Below are 20,480 nucleotides of genomic sequence, written 5' to 3'. Positions count from 1 at the left end.
CTGAGTTGGCTTTTTTTTTCTGATAAATTACAAGTTTTCAGATATGCTGAAATAAATAATAGTAAACTGTAATGAAATAGCAAGGTAAAATACAACATACATGAGACATGAAATGAATACAAAAGACTGTTCCATGATAACAAAAGGTGCTTTAGGATGTAACTTTTATTTTATGTACTAACATTAGATCTACTGTCTAACGTCACTCATCCCACTACGATCATATTGTTTATAATACACATTTCCAGACACGTTCAGTAGGCCTACAGTAATATTACTTCCTACTGTCTTATTGTTACACTGAAATTGTTCAGTCTAGTTGACTAACCGTTTTCGTTATCATTCATTGACCTATGTTGACATTGCTAATTGTGAAAGATACACGAATAGTTAGTGAAATGCCTTATGCTAGATAACACCACATGTCGGCAAAATACATTCAATGTAACGTTATCATGGTACGAGCATGGAGCATTAGTTATACGTCAAGCTGATAAAAGTAGCCTATTATGGTAATGTAGCAGTGGGAGTTTCCTACATAAGTTTCCAGCATGTTGTGTGATGCTTTCTCCGTTGTGTTGAAAGTCTCAGTGTGGCCGGTAGTGAGTGCGCGCTCTTGAGTTTGAGCACGAGCACGAGCGCTGTTGTTGCAATCTGAAACATCACCGCTAGAGGCCGCTGGATCCTACATACAGCACCTTTAAATGTGGAGGATTTAATCTTTGACAAGATGATTGACAGTCTACTGTGTCAGGAACAACTGTTAAAGACGCAATTGTATGATGTGGTAATGTGTCCCAAAGCTTACTTTCTGCTACACACTCAAAAGTATCTACTTTTTCTTCACAAAAAGAGTAAATACTTTAAAGGGCGTAGTACAAGTAGGCGAATTGAGACGCAACACATAACTCCAGCCATTAGCACCAGATTACCACACTCCGCCAACTCGTTCTCAATCACCCGAGTTCTGATCACCTGCACGCACTTATCAACACACCATGTATAAACCGTCATTCCCATCACCTCACTGACTGGTCTTGTCTATAACAAGCTCTGCAGACCCTACTTGTACTCACCTGAGAGACTTACCTGAACTAGCCTACCTGATCCATCTTTTGTCTGCCATCATCTGTCACGTGTATCCTGTTGTGTTCTCTTGTTTGTCCGCCACCATCACAAGTCTTCACCTGCACAGAGAAACACCAACCAGCTTTTACACCAGATCATCATTTGCCTGTTGACTCGCCTGTGTCGCCTCCCAGCTCTTCTTCATTCACTCCTGCAATAAAGCTTTATATTTACTAATTGCCTCGTCTGTCCTCCTCTATCATCACTAGTGTATCGCCACACCCCTAGCACTCAGTAATCATTGTTTCTCACTGGTTCTTGTTAGTCTTAAAGGGGCTATATGTAAGAATTTTAATGTATTAATCACTTTTTTTTATTGCAAATAAACATTGCTATAACCAGATGCTTTCTTAACTGCTGCTTCTCACCACTGATTATTGAGAGGAAATCGTGCAGTTGCTGGCTGCAGTTCACTTAACAGCCTACAGTGTTGCTAAAAACAGGGGTTTCTGAATTCTAAATACATCTGCAATTGTTTTTCTCTAATCAGATGGCAATATTTCAATGCAACTGTCTGCCCAGGAGACCAACAGCACAAGTGAGTAAAATATATTCAATGCACCCAGTAGGCCTACAACATTTCATTAACCGTTTGTAAAGAGAAATCACTACTTAGTGATTTTGTCTTTTTGATTTTTTTTAATATATATTATGTTATTCATAACTTTCTGTATCAGTCATGGTGAAAGAGCTCACAGACAACTACACCAGAGTTAGAGAGCAACTGCTATCTTACAAAGGTGAGCTATTTCTCTTCTAGGCACATGACACAGGCTTAGACAAAGTGTTTGAAAATTTCTGCACATTAAGCCAAACTTTGATTAACTTCAAGATTGTTATGATCTGAGGAATGTTTCATTTTCATATGTTTTTTTTTTATTATTATTTTTATTTCAGCATTCACAGCTCAGTTTTTGAACAGTGACATGAAATTGAGAGATTGGGGTGGAAAGTTGTATTTCTTCAGCTCTGATCAGCTCACCTGGTCAAGCAGTCGTGCTTTCTGTGTTTCAAAAGGAACTGATTTGGTGACCATAACCAGCCAATCAGAACAGGTAAGACAACTATACTGCACAATGTGATTTTGCACCAAATAAACAGGTACAATATTATACAAAAAATGTTTTATTACAAAATCACATCTCACCACTGAATTTTTAGTTTTATATAATTGTGAATTATGTGCCTTTTCTCTATTAGATGTTTCTGCTTTCTGAACTTGAAGACAATTACTGGATTGGTCTCAATGATCTGGACACTGAAGGACACTGGGTTTGGGTGAACAACCAAAGTCTCACTGAAACTGGAGTACAGTAAGAACTCTGTCTGCAATTGTTTGTTAATCAATGTAACACACTGTTCTACTACTACTATAGGAAAGAACATTAAAATATTTGCAATAATGGTATAATTTACAACAGCGGTTCTCATTAAGTGAGGTCCGTGACCAATAGCCAGAGGGTCCGCAAAATAATTTGCTACACCTAGTTTCCGTATTATTATTATATATATATTTTTTTTTTATTAATATATTTATTGTTTTTCCAGATACAGTGTGCAGAAGTGGTTCACTATAGAAGTTAATCTTTTCTAACAATCTTTTCTAATTAAGAATTAGAATACAATTGACTCATGTGTCCGTATTGTAATGTCCAGGGGTTTCACTGCCGATGCAAAAAGTAGGGGTATGTCTAGGGGGAGGCTGGGGGAGGCGGTGCCTCTCCTAGGATAAGCCCTGCCTCCCCTGAGAAATGATCTGTCCATCTGATGATAAATTAGAAAAGAAAAATTTTTGCAAATTTTTTCGCTAATTCTGACCTAAGGTGATGTCTTGTGTTCTCCTTCAGATCAAGGTTCATAAGGGACCGTTTGGTATTTATGGAATGGACCATCGGAGGAAAATAGAGGAGGGCCATGTCTTTTTATTCTTTGTTGAGTGGAAGGTCATCCAACTTTTTTTAGACTAGGGGGAGGGTCACCCAACTTTTGTATTCATGTAAACAGCAAAATTTCAAAGTGGCTTTTTTTGTGCATATTTTTCCATCGCTAGCAGATGGGTCTGACCGAACAAAAATCCCGTTTGGCGCTGTTTGACAGTGCACACACGCTTCGGCGTACGCGCTCAGAAAAAGTGCATCATGTCAGAACAGAATGCCAATGAAATGTTTACCCGGCAAAGCTTTAAAGCACGAGCAAATAATGAACTGTGAGTGTGTAACTCTACCGCTGCATTAACATGTGATGTGAATGTACGTCGAGTTTTACAGTATTGGCTTGGCGCCAGAACTGCAGCTGATAGAATGTGCGCTGTTGCACGATACTACCATATTTTAGTTTCCATGCTTATTGTGTTTCCACAACAATGTTATTAGTAGGGCTGTCAATCGATTAAAATTTTTAATCGCGATTAATCGCATGATTGCATGAGTTAACTCGCGATTAATCGCATTTAATCACACTTTTTTTAATTTGTTCTAAATGTACTTTAAATGAATACTTTTCAAGTTTGTAATACTCTAAATCAACATGGGCATGGATAAATATACTGTAGATGCTTTATGCAAATGTATGTTTATTATTGAAACCATAGACATAGTCAATATAGAGCATGAAGACGAGACATGTTTCAAAGGTCATAGATGTTTTTCAAAGAACTTGTTCATGTCTATTAGATGCATGTAGAAAGAACAAAGACATGCCAGGTTTCCATTACTTCTCTTTCTTTGCACTGAGCAATTTACTAACACGAACATGTTTAGATTTTTGCATGCAGGGCAGCTCTTCTGAAAATGCTAAATGTACATTTAGGATTTATTATAGGCTACATTGTAGTTTGTCTCTCTCTGCGCCCATTTTGATGAAGCTAAATTCTGAATAAAACTGTTTTCATTGGTATATTTTACTGTTTCTGTTGTCAAACAACGGAATGAATTTGAAATGGTGACTGAAACGCGACCCAATAAACATAAACAGCTCTCCCTTCCAAGATGTTAATCTGCACAAAGATTCTGATAATCGAGCCGTCGTCTGGTGAAATCAAATACACATAAGATAAAGACAATATCCGTGCTCTGATTTCGGCTATACTTGTCAAATTAGTGAAGCAACATCTGTGTTTAACTGAATTAAAGCGCTGCTCCTCCACGCGAGACGCAGAGAGAGAGAGAGCGAGAGAGAAAGAGAGAGAGGGAGGAGCGCGCGCGTGCTGAGAGAGCAGTACCGGCGGACGCGGGTACCGGTTCTCAGAAACTAAATAAGGTTTGCGCGCTTTGTTGAAGGAAAAAAATAGCTAAAGGGGTCTGCATTGTCGCTAAGTTGGCAACACTGTGTATCTCCGTTTCTCCAACTAGTGGTTGGGCCATGGGTCAAACAGAAAATACGCGCTGCGTTAATCGACCGTTAAAAAAATTAGTGCCGTTAATATGATTTTGCGTTAACGCGTTATTAACGCGCTAACTTTGACAGCCCTAGTTATTAGTGAGTAAATTTACTGAAATGGGCACCATAACAGTGGAGTGTGATGTGTAAGATGAGAAAGCAGAGGTTAACGCCTGTTTCACACATGCCTCACATGGTACTCGGTGTGCACGCTATAGTGCTTTCACATATGCTGCGTTTGCAGTGCGTAACTGATCCGCGGCTGTACCACAAACACATAGGCCTACTCACAATTTTTCAAATCCAGAAGTTATCAGCAATTTTTATTTAAAAAAAGTTTTGTCTGCATTGCGATTCTTTTTGTACACATAAACACTCTTTAATAGACTTAATTTTTAAACACAATTTAAACAACGTATTATTCAATGCATTATGTAACAAGTTAGACTGGTTAAAACCAGACCATTCTCAGTAGTAACTGAGTTATAGTCTGGCAAAGCTTCATTGATAACTCATTTCCAAAGGGGTGTCACCAACGGACGTCGCTCAAATGCCTCTGGGCGCAAATGGATAGACCTAAAACCAATCAGAGCGATCGTCATTGTGTAAAGCCATATGCTGCGTCCCAATTTCGCCTAAGTTACACTACGCCATAAAAGTATGTACTCTTTTTGTGAAGAAAAGGTATTTACTTTTGAATGTGTAGCAAAAAAGTAGGCAAGCTTTGGGACATACTACTTCGTCATCTTTATCGGACGGATCTGTCGCATGCATCCTGTCACGTAAACGTCTCGGGTTACAACTGTAACCCTTGTTCCCCGAGAAGGGAACGAGACACTGCGTCGTCGTCGTGACGACACTTTTGGGAACGCCCCCAGCGTAGCGCATCTGAAGTATGAATGAAATCTGATTGGTGCTGCGTCATGACGTGGTAGATGACGGCATAACTGGAAGATACAAAGGGACGCCGGCACAAACACACGTTAGCTCCTTTGCGATGAAGCAAGCGCTATGCCCGTGATAGGTGTGGCGACGAGACGCAGTGTCTCGTTCCCTTCTCGGGGAACAAGGGTTACAGTCGTAACCCGAGACGTTTCCCTTCGAGGGAACTCGCACTGCGTCGTCGTCGTGACGACACTTTGGGGAATGTAATGCCCACTATGCCACACCGTAATCACGCCCGCCCTAGTGTGAAGCTGGGAGACCAGGCACACTTAGGACGCGAGCACTCTAGCACCAGGCGTCACAGGGAGTTGCAGACTGTAAAAACGTATGAAGGTGTGCGGGGTGGCCCACCCGGCCGCCTCGCAGATCTCCTGAAGCGAGACGCCATAAAGGAGGGCCACCGAGGAGGCAATGCCCCTGGTGGAATGTGCCCTCACGGCCATAGGTGAAGGCAAATTGCGCACCTGATAAGCCGTGGCTATAGCCTGGACAATCCAATTGCTGATTGTTTGTTTAGATGCAGGCAGCCCTTTCTTGGGTGAACCAAAGCACACCAACAACTGGTCTGACTTCCTCCACTGAGAAGACTTCTCCAAGTACACTCTCAGGGCTCTGACTGGACAGAGCAGGTGAAGTCTCCCCTCTTCCGCCGTCACGTGAGGTGGAGGATGGAAGGCCTGAAGAACCACTGACCGTGCCACATTAGATGGCATTTTGGGCACATAGCCCGGTCTAGGATGTAAGATGGCCTTAACTCCGCCGGGGGCAAACTCCAGGGAAGTTGGCATTATAGCCAAGGCCTGGAGATCCCCCACTCTCCTCAGAGAGGTGATAGCAAAGAGAAAGCCCACCTTAAGGGTCAGGTTCTTTGCCTCAGCCGACTCCAGTGGCTCGAAGGGGGCCTCAGCCAACCCTTCAAGTACCACTGCCAGGTCCCAAGTTGGGACTCTGGAACGAGCCGCAGGCCTCATCCTCCGAGCCCCACGGAGGAAACGTACAACCAGATGATGCTTCCCCAAAGGCCCATCACCTACAGGCGAGTGGAAAGCCCCAATGGCAGCCACATACATCTTAAGTGTGAACGGGGTAAGACCGGCGGAGAAACGATCTTGGAGGAACTCCAGCACTGAAGCCACTGGGCAGTTAACTGGGTCCACCTCACGCTCTCTACACCAAGTGGAAAACACATTCCACTTCAGGCTGTACAGTCTCCTGGTGGAAGGAGCCCTGGAGCTGAGTAAGGTCTCGACAACACCTGCTGACAGGCCAGCCTCTAGGTAGCGGGCCCCCTCAGGGGCCAGACCCAGAGGTTCCACAGCTCTGGCCGGGGGTGAAATATTGTGCCCCCTGCCTGCGACAGCAGATCCCTCCTCAGAGGGACCTGCCACGGAAGGCCGTCCAGCAGTGCTACGATGTCTGAGAACCATACTCGGGTCGGCCAGCGGGGTGCTACTAAAAGTAGACTGATCCCCTCCCGGCGGACCCGCTCCAGGACTCCCGGGAGCAGAGCGATCGGGGGAAATGCGTACAGACGCAGCCTCGGCCACGTCTGCATCATGGCGTCCAGCCCCAGCGGAGCTGAATGCCTGAGAGAGAACCACAGTGGACAGTGGGACGTCTCTTGAGACGCGAAAAGATCCACTTCCACTGGGCCAAATCTCACGCACATGGCTTCCACCACCTCTGGGTGGAGTCGCCACTCCCCGGGCCTCAGCCTCTGCCTCGACAGGACGTCTGCTCCCTGATTTTGGTCCCCGGGGACGTACATCGCTCTGAGAGACGACAGTTTCCCCTGGGACCACAGAAGGATCTGGTGTGCCAGTCTGCATAGAGGGCGCAACCTCAGAGCCCCCCGATGATTCAGATACGCGACTACAGAAGTATTGTCCGAGCTTATCAGGACATACGCGGAGGTCCGTGAAAAAGCTCCTCAGAGCTTTGTAGACCGCCAGCATTTCCAGGCAGTTGATGTGCCAGGAAGAATGCCGGGTCTCCCACAGACCTCTCGCAAAGCGGCCGTCCATGACCGCGCCCCAACCAGTGAGGGAGGCATCTGTTGAAATGGTTTTCCGGCAACATGATGCTCCCAGCACCGGTCCCTGGGACAGGAACCAAGGTTTTCTCCATATGACAAGGGAACGAAGGCATCTGCGCATTACCCTGATCATACGGAATGGATTTCCCCTCGGGGAAAACTCCTTGGCTCTCAACCACCACTGTAGGGGTCTCATGTGTAGCAGGCCAAAAGGTATGACGTTGGACACTGCTGCCATGAGCCCCAGCAGTCTCTGAAACTGCTTCACAGTGAGGTTGTGGCCTAGCTTCACTCTGGAGACCATCGCCCGTATGGATTCCACCAGTGCAGGAGACATTTGTGCCCGCATCGTCGTGGAGTCCCATACCACTCCCAGGAACATAGTCCTCTGGGAGGGCGTCAACACGCTTTTCTTTGTGTTGAGTCTCAACCCCAAGCACCTGATATGGGCCAGAACGACATCTCGATGCCGAACTGCCATATCGTACGACTTGGCTAATATTAGCCCGTCGTCGATGTAATTGAGTACACGAATGCCCTGGAGTCTCAGCGGAGCTAGCGCTGCATCCATGCGCTTGGTGAAGGTGCGAGGGGAAAGAGCTAGGCCAAAGGGAAGAACCCGATATTGGTACGCTTCGCCCCCGAAAGCGAACCTCAGGAACTTCCTGTGACATGGAAGGATGGATATATGGAAGTATGCGTCCTTCAGATCTATCGTGACGAACCAGTCCTCGAACTGGATCTGACTCACGATGGCTGGAATTGTGAGCATCTTGAACCTGAATCTCCTCAGAGAACGATTCAAGTGCCTGAGATCTATTATTGGATGCAACCCCCCATCCTTCTTGGGAACTATGAAGTACCGGCTGTAGAACCCGGACTCCCTGTCTGGCAGAGGAACACGTTATATGGCCTCCTTGACCAACAGGGATTGAACTTCCTGTTCCATAACCCGAACCTGCTCTGGGCCGACCACAGTCCAGACCACCCCGTTGAACTTCGGGGGAGGGGAGCTGAACTGCAGTCTGTAACCCAGCTCTACAGTACGCAGGGCCCACGCAGATATATTCGGAAGCATGACCATGCGCCGAGATAATCTACTAAGGGAACCAGCCTCTCAAGGCTGGCCTCAGGTGTCAACCGAGCCTCATTCCCGACCCCCTGAAGCGGCTGACCGGCAGGGAGCAGTCGAGAATGATTTTCGGTGTGCGGACGCATTCGCTACCCAGCCGCAGGTCTTTCTAGAGGCTTTCACTCTCCTTTTTGCACCTGCGAGGCCCAACATTTTAATTCCTCAAAATCAAATGTAGCCAAAAATACTAGATAAGTGAAACACGGTCTGGATGGTAGGCTGAATTAAAATATCTAACTTCTCAAAGTCAGATAATATTCCATCATTTTAATTCCATAGAATTAAATGCAGCCATAATCACCAGACAATACTGTTTAATATTTATTAATACGGTTTCGTAATCTACGCGCTGCCTCGGCAAACGCGAGATTCGAGCCGTCACAATATATCGGCTTTCATCCATCGAGAAGAAAGTCAACAGGTGCGAGGTTGAAACATCTGACAGCGCACGGCTTTTTTCTATGCACGCGCGCCAAGATATTTCTCAATGAACACTGCCAGCACCCTCAGGAGCTGACTGTGAATGCCTCGCACCCAAACAGTATTATTTCACAGATCGCGTGTGTCCCTTTTATAGCAGACTCGTAATCTACGCGCTGCCTCGGCAAACGCGAGATTCGAGTCATTCACAATATATTTGGCTTTCATCTCTCGAGAAGAAAGCCAACGGGCGCGAGGCTGAAACACCCGAAACGCACGGCTGTGTGCGTCAAGATATTTCTCAATGAACACACAGCCAGCACCCTCAGGAGCTGACTGTGCATGCCTCGCACCCATACAGAATCTTTATTGCAGAGCAGCCCCGTAATCTATGCGCTGCCTCAGCAACGCGAGACCCGAGCTACTATAGAATAGATTCTGTATTGCAATGCAGACATTAATCTACGCGCTGCCTCGGCAAACGCGAGATCCCAGTCACAGAATCTTTATTGCAGAGTAGACCCGCAACCTACGCGCTGCCTCGGCAAACGCGAGATCCGAGCCACTAGATTCTATATTGTAATGCAGATGTTATATGGGACAATTCTTATGGGACAAACAACACCAAATAAGACAAACAGTTTCACACAGAGCGCTTGCTGAAGAGCAAAAAGCTAACGTGTGTTTGTGCCGGCGTCCCTTTGTATCTTCCGGTTATGCCGTCATCTACTACGTCATGACGCAGCACCAATCAGGATTGGACAGATTTCATTCATACTTCAGATGCGCTACGTTGGGGGCGTTCCCCAAAGTGTCGTCACGACGATGACGCAGTGCGAGTTCCCTCGAAGGGGAACTGCCCTGTCAATCATCGTGTCACAGTTAAAATCCTCTATTAAATCTAATTTAATTTCCTACCGTTTCAGAGAGAAATGTAGTAGCACGTTCATCTGCCAGTGGGTCTTTCATGGAGACTGTCCTCATGTGTTTGCAATTGACCTCTCGCCGGCCCCTCCCCCAAAACGGCCATTGTCCAATCACACATCATAGCAACCGTTACTATGTGAGCAGGTCCGACAAACATTAGCTGCGTTTACATGGACACTTATAATCGAATTGACGGCTCAATCGGACTAAAAAACCTTCATGTAAACACGTTAAGCGATCCGGTTGAGCTCAATCCGAATGAAATTTCGATCGGATTGAAAGGGGTGGTTTATCCCTTTTGTAATCCGATTGAGAGAACATGTAAACACTTGATCGGATTGAAAACTGAAACTGAAAGGACAGCGCATGTGCAATGACCTTAATTAGCGTAATGACGTATGACGCACGGAGCGAGCTGTTCTTCCTGTTGAATAAAGTTCAATTCAATTCTAATTTATTTGTATAGCGCTTTTCACAAAACATTGTTTCAAAGCAGCTTTACAGAAAGTGCATTTCAGAAATGTACATAGAATAAAAATACAGTTAGTTAATCATGTATAAATTTAGGGCATAACATATCGCCAGCGTTGAGTTGTCTCTTCACGGGCGTCGATTCGTCTCTTCACAGGCGTTGAGTCGTCTCTTCACGGGTGTTGGGGCATCTGAGGTTTCCATGAGAGGCTGGATACAAACTGGAGCTGACAAACTCTATTTACCTCGGGACTAGCGTCCTGAGATAACAACAAAAAAGCAGATGGAAAATAATTAGCATAGCTGATGTTCATAATATTAATGCATTTGATCCGATTTAACTGTAGTATAAAAGGTAAGTATTATGTGAATGCTTGGCTAAAGAGATGTGTCTTTAATTTAGTTTTAAACTAGGACAGCGACAGCTAAAGTGTCATATTAATAAGTTTCCCGTCATTCTGAAATTCTCATTTCACTCAGCGTCTGTAAAGTAAACAGGACAACGTCCCACCAGTCCTTGTTTGGGATTCTCATCCACAGACATCTGGTTTTGGCCGTGGGGAGGGGCATTTTTACTGCGTGATCAATAAGCAGCACGGCAAAACGGTTAATATGCTCTAAATTATGACCAGAGACAAATTAATATTACGTCTGCTGTTTAAAACAGATAAAGAACCAAGAGGAGAATATTTATGCGCGAAAAGCTATATATTCGTGCAGTGTGCGCATGTCAAAACATGAGATCCGATTTGAAACTTGTGACATAAACGCGCACATCAACCCGATTATTTTATTTATCATTCATGTAAACACCGTGTTCGGATTCATCAATTGGATTGATTTTATTCCGATTGTGTCCATGTAAACGTAGCTAATGACTCCAAGCAAGATAGTGAAGTGGTGCGCTCACGGCGTTTGTAAATCGGACACTAACGTTAGATACCCAGAGAGATTGTCTGGAGGAGTTGTGTTCTTTCCATTCCCAAAGCCGAAAACACAACGTAAGCGGTGCCTACAATGGATAAAACAGTGTGAACGGCCCCACTCCCAGTTAAATGTGTCGAACATTACGAAGCATAAATACGTCTGCTCAAATAAGGCTATTAGGCTTATTAGTATTAGCTGTTTACAGAATCAGAATGTTTTATATCCATTGTTGAACATAATTCACTACTAGGAAATAGCTTTGGCTTAGTTAAAGGAACACTCCACCGTTTTTTGAAATAGGGCTTATTCACCTTCTTTCCTACATTTAGATAGGTGGGCAAATGCATTTTTGTCTCAGTGCATGCATTGTTTTAGTTTGACAGGGTCGGCGCTAGCTTAGCTTAGCACAATGAATGGAATCCTTTGTTGCCAGCTAGCATGTCCTGAGTAAAAGTAATATAAAAAATAAAAAAACCCACCTAATTACTTCTTGTGGCCTGCGTATTCACAACGAGTACAAATAGTGATGCAGATTAACACTCGGCGATTTCCTATGCAGATATTGACTTGGGACTATATTAGTGTGACGGAGAGGCAGAGACAGTCGGATCCATGTGCAGATATTTATTAAAGATGATGACAAACTCAAAAGATGACAGGGGCAATCCAGAATCGTAGTCAAACAAGCAATGGTCAGAGGCAGGCAGCAAAGGTTCACAAACGAGTTCAGAGTCCAAGTTCAAATACACAAGATCAAGTCAAAATACTGAGTAGCAAGAGAAACAAACTAAGACAGAGGTTTGGTAAAACAAGACTTCACCAATGAGAACAGAACTGAGCAGTCCAGATAAAGGGGAGCTGAGGGTGCACAGGTGAAACGGATGAAATCATAATGAGGTGAATTGCAGTCCTAGTAAGCAGGAGAGAGGGACCTAGTGAAACCAGGAGGAGGCGCTGTCGTGCGTTCCGTGACAGAGCCCCCCCCCCTGCGAGCGGCTCCGGAAGCGAGGACCTGGCCGACGACGGGGTCTTCCACGGGGTCTTGGAGCAGGTTGGTCTGGGTGGTCCCGGTGAAATGCAGCAGTTAATGTGGGATCCAGGATATCTTGAGACCTGACCCAGGAGCGTTCTTCGGGACCGTAACCTTCCCAGTCAATGAGATATTGCAAAACCCCACCGCGGCGTCTGGAGTTCAGGATCTCTCGCACCCGGAAAGCCTCCGCGCCGTCCACTTCAATGGGGGGAGTCTGAGCAGCAGCGACCTCCTCCCGGCTCCTCTCACTCCTGGGAGCAACAGCGGGTCTGAAAAGGGACACATGAAAAGTGGGTGAGATTTTGTAATGAGCAGGGAGTGCCAAACGAAAAGAAACGGGTGTTATCTGACGAAGAATCTTGAATGGTCCAATGAAACGAGGAGAGAGCTTCTTGCATGGGAGCTTGAGACGAAGATCTCGAGTGGAAAGCCACACCCACTGGCCGGGTCGGTATCTGGGACCCTCACGCCTCCTTCGATCCGCCTGCTGCTGATAACGGTGAACGGCTCGCTGCAAATGGACGTGAGCAGCGTCCCACGTGGCCTCGCTGCGTCGGAGCCAGGCATCTACTGCTGGGAGGTCGGAAGGCTCCCCGGACCACGGGAAAAGGGGAGGCTGGAAACCTAGAACACATTGAAAGGGCGTTAAACCGGTGGCAGGCTTCCGCAGGGAATTTTGGGCATACTCCGCCCAGGCCAGAAAACGACTCCAGTCCTGTTGATTCTGGTGGCAGTAAGTTCTCAGAAAACGAATCAAGTCCTGGTTAAGGCGTTCAACCTGTCTGTTGGCCTGGGGATGGTAACCAGAAGTTAAACTGACATTGATGTTTAATTTTGCCCACAATTCTCTCCAGACACGGGAGGTAAATTGGGGACCGCGGTCAGTCACAATGTCCTCGGGCAAGCCAAACAGACGGAAAACCTGGTTGAATAAAGCCTCTGCAGTTTGTAAGGCTGTGGGCAGACCGGTCAGAGGAATGAAACGGCAGGACTTAGAGAAACGATCCACCACGGAGAGGATGGTAGTGAATCCTTGAGATGGAGGTAGATCCGTTACAAAATCTACAGCGATGTGTGACCAGGGACGACGTGGTACTGGCAGAGGTTGCAGCAGTCCTGCGGGCTTGAGATGGGAGGATTTCACAGTATTACAGACAGAGCATAGATGGACAAACTTGATAACGTCAGACTGAAGAGAAGCCCACCAAAAGCGGTTTGAGACTAACTGAATGGTGGCTGCAATACCTGGATGACCTGCGCTGGGAGTGCAGTGAACCCATTGAAGCACACGGTGGCGGAGATCTGGTGGAACGAAGAGGCGGTCAGCGGGGCATTCTGGCGGAGCGGGATGTTTACTCAGTGAAGTGGTGATTTCAGAGATGATGTCCCATTGAACGGGAGCCACGATGAGAGCAGTGGGGATAATGGGTTCAGGCTTGGATTCTTCGGCTGGATCATCGAACTGGCGGGAAAGGGCGTCAGCTTTGCCGTTCTGGGAACCCGGTCTGTAAGTAATCTTGAAATCAAATCTTGAGAAAAACAGAGACCAGCGAGTCTGGCGAGAATTCAAACGTTTAGCAGACCTGATATACTCCAAATTCCTATGATCAGTGAGCACTGTAAACGGTTGACGGGCTCCCTCCAGCCAGTGCCTCCACTCCTCAAAGGCGGTCTTCATGGCCAGAAGCTCGCGATCACCCTCGTCATAATTTCTTTCAGCAGAATTGAGTTTGCGAGAATAGAAGGCACAAGGAAACATCTTAGCTGGATTACCATGACGCTGTGATAATACTGCCCCCACACCTGTGTTAGATGCATCCACTTCCACAATGAATTCCTTCTCTGGATCTGGGTGATGGAGAATAGGATCAGAGGTAAACTTCTCCTTGAGTTGAGCAAAGGCCGCAGTACAATCCGCTGTCCACCTGAAACCTTTACCTCCTCCTCGAAGCAGAGATGTGAGAGGAGCTGCAATCACACTGAAGTCGCGGATAAATCTGCGGTAAAAATTAGCAAAGCCCAGAAAGCGCTGCAGCTCTTTAACAGAAGATGGTTGGGGCCAGTTAACCACAGCTTTGACCTTACCGTCATCCATAAGGACTCCGTCCGCACTGATGACATAGCCCAGGAAGGAGATGCATGTCTGATGAAATTCGCACTTGGAAAGCTTGGCATAGAGTTGGTTTTCAATCAGGCGTTTGAGGACTGCACGAACATCTTGGACATGTTCTTCAAGGGAATCAGAAAAAATCAGAATGTCATCAATATAAACAATAACTTTCAAATGCAACATGTCCCGGAAAATCTCATTAACAAAAGCCTGGAAAACGGAAGGACTATTGGACAGGCCGAAAGGCATAACCCTGTATTCATAGTGCCCCGATGTAGTCGAAAATGCAGTTTTCCATTCATCTCCACTCCGTATGCGAATCAAGTTGTATGCGTTCCTTAGATCCAGCTTGGTAAAGTAGCGGGCAGTGCGGAGCATCTCCAAGGCTGCTGGGACTAGTGGAAGAGGATAGCGATACTTGACTGTTACCTCATTAAGACCACGATAATCTATGCACGGCCGGAGACCCCCGTCCTTCTTCTTGACGAAAAAGAATCCGGCGGAGGCCGGAGATGTAGAAGTGGTAATAAAACCTTTTGCCAGCTGTTCGTCAATGTACGCCTTCATAGCCTCAGTCTCAGGTTGAGACAGCGGATAAACTCTTCCGCGTGGAATTACAGCCCCAGGTAAAAGCTCTATAGCACAGTCGCCAGCACGATGTGCAGGAAGGTGAGAAGCCTCAGTTTCGCTGAAAGCCAAAGCGAGATCATGATACTCAGAGGGAATTTTCTGAAAATCCACTCCCTTAAGGGAAGTGTTGTGGAGCTCAGTACCTTGGACAGCTGCCTTGCAATTGAACTGGCAAAATTCAGACCACCGAGAAATTCTCCCCTCAGACCAGGAAATTTGGGGGTTATGTCTCTCCAGCCATGGAAGTCCTAAAATTACTGGATGCCCAGGTGAGTGGATTGTGAAGAACTGGATGGTTTCAGAGTGCTGTTTCCCGAAGCTGAGCGTGAGGGGTTGAGTGATGTATTGAACCTTTCCAGACCCTAGGGGGCGCCCATCCAGGCCTTCCACGGTAACACCGGACTCACATGCGAGGAGAGAAACACGATGAGTTTTGGCAAAAGTGAGGCCGATAAAGTTTCCAGCAGCTCCTGAATCAATCAATGCTTTTATGTCTAAATCCAGTCCATTAAATTTCAGAGAACTTTCCACAGAAAATAGTCTAGTAGAGCGATTAGAACTCACCGTAGCAGAATTCTTGAGAGCTGGATTAACCGGACAGGTGGCCTTCAGATGTCCTGCTTCTCCACAGTACATACAGAGATGATTACGGCGTCTCCTCTCCCGCTCCGCTGTGGAAAGGCGTGTGTAGCCAATCTGCATGGGTTCCGACTCCACGCTGGGGAGAGTATACTCAAGAGGACTAGATCTGAGAGGTGTGCGTCGGGAGCGTAACAAATTGTCAAGGCGGATAGCAAGCTCCATAATTTGATTTAAAGTTTTACCGTCGTCGCGACACGCCAGCTCTCCTTGGAGGTTCGGGTTAAGTCCCTTGCGATAAATGAGCTTAAAGGGTTAGTTCACCCAAAAATGAAAATTATGTCATTAATGACTCACCCTCATGTCGTTCCAAGCCCGTAACACCTCCGTTCATCTTCGGAACACAGTTTAAGATATTTTAGATTTAGTCCAAGAGCTTTCTGTCCCTCCATTAAAGTCAATGGACGTGTCACTGTTCACGTCCAGAAAGGCAATACAGACATCATCAAAGTAGTCCATGTGACATCAGTGGCTCAATCTTAAGTTTATCAAGCGTCGAGAATACTTTTTGTGCGCAAAAACAAACAAAAATAACGACTTTATTCCACTATTTAATTTCCTTCTCTCTGGGCCTCGTAGTGTTTTTGCGCAGCGCGTCAGTGTTACACGTCACCAAGTAGGCTCACTATTGGCCGACGCTGGTCACGTGATGACGTGTAACACCGACGCGCTGCGCAAAAACACTACAAGGCCCAGAGAGAAGGAAATTAAATAGTGGAATAAAGTCGTTATTTTTGTTTGTTTTTGCGCACAAAAAGTATTCTCGACGCTTGATAAACTTAAGATTGAGCCACTGATGTCACATGGACTACTTTGATGATGTCTGTATTGCCTTTCTGGACGTGAACAGTGACACGTCCATTGACTTTAATGGAGGAACAGAAAGCTCTCGGACTAAATCTAAAATATCTTAAACTGTGTTCCGAAGATGAACGGAGGTCTTACGGGCTTGGAACGACATGAGGGTGAGTCATTAATGACATAATTTTAATTTTTGGGTGAACTAACCCTTTAAGAGGTTCCTCCTTCCATCCAGTTTGAGCAGCAAGGGTACGGAAAGAGAGCGTGTAGTCCGCTGCGGTCGAATTTCCCTGGCGTAACATGAGCAGTAGTTCACCTGGATCCTTTCCTCCCGCTGAGTGTTCGAACACCTCTCTAAATTGAGTCAGAAATTCATTATAAGAAGGGAAAGAGAGCTGACCTCCATACCAGAGTGCAGTGGCCCATTCCAGAGCTCGACCAGTGAGTAGGGAACAAATGAAGGACATGCGGCTCTCATCAGTGGAGTAGGACTGTGTCTGCTGGTCAAAATACAGACTGCACTGCAACAGAAATCCCTTACAAGCAGACGGTGAGCCATCAAATTTTTCAGGAAGAGATAATTTGGGTTGAATGGAATTGTTACTCACGACAGGTGGTGCAGAAGCGGGTGGAGCTGGATTTGAAGTTTGATTCTCAGTCACGTTAGGCAGCGATAGGGATTCAACAGTTCTTGCGAGCTTCTCTGTGAGAGTGGTTAATTTTACCAGCTGTTGCTGATGGGCAGTGAGTACATTAGCTTGATTAGATACCTCGGAGGCCAGTCGACTGAAATCTGCTGGATCCTGATGAGGTGAAGTCTTCTGTGACGGAGAGGCAGAGACAGTCGGATCCATGTGCAGATATTTATTAAAGATGATGACAAACTCAAAAGATGACAGGGGCAATCCAGAATCGTAGTCAAACAAGCAATGGTCAGAGGCAGGCAGCAAAGGTTCACAAACGAGTTCAGAGTCCAAGTTCAAATACACAAGATCAAGTCAAAATACTGAGTAGCAAGAGAAACAAACTGAGACAGAGGTTTGGTAAAACAAGACTTCACCAATGAGAACAGAACTGAGCAGTCCAGATAAAGGGGAGCTGAGGGTGCACAAGTGAAACGGATGAAATCATAATGAGGTGAATTGCAGTCCTAGTAAGCAGGAGAGAGGGACCTAGTGAAACCAGGAGGAGGCGCTGTCGTGCGTTCCGTGACAATTAGGGGGAAGCACAGGCGAAGCACTGCTACTTGGGCGCAGAGATATCACGCCCAAGTAGCAGTGCTTCGCCTGTGCTTCCCCCTAATATAGTCCTTAATATATAAGTCAATATCTGCCTAGGAAATCGCGTGTGTTATCTGCATCGCTATTTGTACTCATTGTGAATACGCAGGCCACAAGAAGTAATTAGGTGGGTTTTTAAAAATTTTTTTATCACTTTTACTCAGGACATGCTAGCTGGCAACAAAGGATTCCATTCATTATGCTAAGCTAAGCTAGCGCCGACCCTGTCAAACTAAAACAATGCATGCACTGAGACAAAAATGCATTTGCCCACCTATCTAAATGTAGGAAAGAAGGTGAATAAGCCCTATTTCAAAAAACGGTGGAGTGTTCCTTTAAAGGTGCATAACAGATAATATAATAAAATAAAATGAATATCTGAATGCCTTATATTTTGTTTGATCTATTTCATTTTATTATATTATCTGTTATGCACCTTTTAGCCAAAGCAATTTCCTATTTGTGAATTGTTCATCAACAATGGAAATAAAACATTCTGATTCTGATTCTCAAAACGGCTATTCTCAAAACAACAGAGAAATGTTAGTTAGCCTAGCTTTGAATGGTTTTGACGCACATGTAGGTTTAGCTAGCTAACATACCCTTGTATTTTAACAAAATAGCTACTCGCAATAGACAATAATAGACCATAACATATAAAGAGAACTTACCCGGCAGTGCAAGAGCATGACTGGTCCACAAGGCTGTGCTGGTTGCATTTGAGGTACAGGTCATGAGGTTTCTCAGATTTCGCTTGAGACCGGTAAGCATTAACCTCGACAGTAGTCGTGTCTCCTTCATTGCGTATTTTTATATTTTGAATATATCCCTCCACTGCATACTGTAACTCCCTTTGCCTCGATCTGGAGGATATCGCGGAGGTATTGCTCCAAAAAAGGTCACTGACACGCACGGGTATACCTCTTCTCGTCATGGCAATTTGTCGCGCTGGTCATGTTTGACCATTTGTTTGTTGGACGTAGCAACAGTAACTAAGGGGGGCGGGGCTCGGCAAAAGGCCAATACATACAACCGGCGTAGCGTCATAGAACGTCTCTGAAAAGGTTCACGCCCACTTTTAGGGGAAAACAAACCGGCGAGCGCCATACACAGTATCCGATTGAGGACGTGTACTAATCCTTACAAACATGTAATTTGTATTTAAACATTTTTTTTCACACAGTAGGCTACCCCTATTATGTATTTGTATTCAATTAAATTTTTCCACACAGTATTTTGTATTTTTATTTTATTTTAAATACATTTCTATGTATTTATGCCCATCTCTGCCTGCCATCATCATCAATATCTTGCTGTTATGGAAATATCATGAATTACGGATGATGCTATCGAAAGCTAAATCAGGCTAGTTGTATGGCTGGACAGAAAAGTGCACTCAGTAGCTACTCTAAATATAAAGACATAATATTATACATTTAAGATGTTTACTTCTTAAAACCGAAGTAAAATCATTTACTGGCTACCTGGTGACTCGATGAGGTACGAGTAAATGTCCGGGTAAGACACTTCTGGCCACTGGGTGGGGTTGTTAGACCAATTTGACGCTGGTAGGGACATGTTTTTAAGTTGCCCAAATTAAGTTTTTAAATGTATCGTTCACGCTCTATGGAAGGCAGGGTGGACATATAATTACTCGACATATTTCATCTAAGTGATTTCTGAAGTTATACACGTCTGCCGGCTGTGTACGGACGATGTTTTGTGCCTCTATTTTGTATTGACATCTATGGGAAGTCTGGTTTGTTTTCCCCTAAAAAGGGGCGGTTACGAAATTGACAGTTAAGTTCCCGGATGTGCCGGTTCTTCTTCTTCTTCTTCTTTTTCATTTTATTGGCAACCGCACTTAACAGTGCATTATTGCCATCATCCGGCAGCTTGGAGTTTGGATCAGAAAAATTCCTATCTCTTAACATCAGAACCATACGTCATAGCAGTGTGAGGACGACAGCGCCAGCCTAAAGCGGTGTCTGAAATCGCTCCCTATCCACTATATAGTGCACTATTTAGGGTGTCGGCCATTTTGTAGTGGTGTCCGAATTCTGAGTGAACAACATCATTCCCTACATTCGTTCACTACTTTTACCCACAATCCTCTCTGAATTCGAGTGTACATCCGATGTACACTTGAGGTGCGTTCCATTCGACCGTAAGTGGACTGCGAAGTGGACTTCACAGGGTATTCCGCCATCTTAAGTGAGATTCCAATTCGAAGGGAGCGAACATGTTCAGTTCGAAGGGCACTGCGCACGGCATAGGGAATAAGGGAACATTGATACATCACTTCACAGGAAGTGGAGAGCGATGATCACCCAACTGTCATATCACGCACCACGTCATCACCAGTCAGAACGGTCATAACTAACGAAGGAGGAGTTTATGTATGTGTGTAAGTATTCATTTCGCCATTGTTATACAAATGACAGTATTTTTAACGGTTATTGTTGTGTATATTACATATACTATTTTTGTTGATTATAAATTAAAGAGTCAATTAAAGTGTATAATAAACATATGTTTTTCATTATATAGTACTCAATGTTTGTTTTATTGTATAGTGTACATATTTTAAATGTGATAGTAAATAAAAATTAAAATATGAATGT

At 45.2% G+C, this 20,480-nt stretch overlaps 1 protein-coding gene across 1 annotated transcript in view; it reads left to right on the top strand.

Moving 5' to 3' along the window:
• Positions 1–1,624: 1,624 nt before the first annotated feature.
• Positions 1,625–20,480, top strand: part of LOC311094091 (C-type lectin domain family 4 member F-like) — a 36,849-nt gene continuing 17,993 nt past the window's right edge. The window contains exons 1-4 of the mRNA XM_084131829.1: positions 1,625–1,666; positions 1,806–1,868; positions 2,026–2,183; positions 2,329–2,441. Of these exons, the coding sequence (XP_083987955.1) occupies positions 1,633–1,666; positions 1,806–1,868; positions 2,026–2,183; positions 2,329–2,441 (368 nt within the window). The 5' untranslated portion in view covers positions 1,625–1,632. The remainder of the gene's footprint in view (positions 1,667–1,805; positions 1,869–2,025; positions 2,184–2,328; positions 2,442–20,480) is intronic.

This window comes from Abramis brama, assembly GCF_963993115.1.
Source record: "Abramis brama genome assembly, chromosome: 12".
NCBI classification, from domain to species: Eukaryota; Metazoa; Chordata; class Actinopteri; order Cypriniformes; family Leuciscidae; genus Abramis; species Abramis brama.
This window is presented reverse-complemented; position numbering and strand designations above follow the sequence as displayed.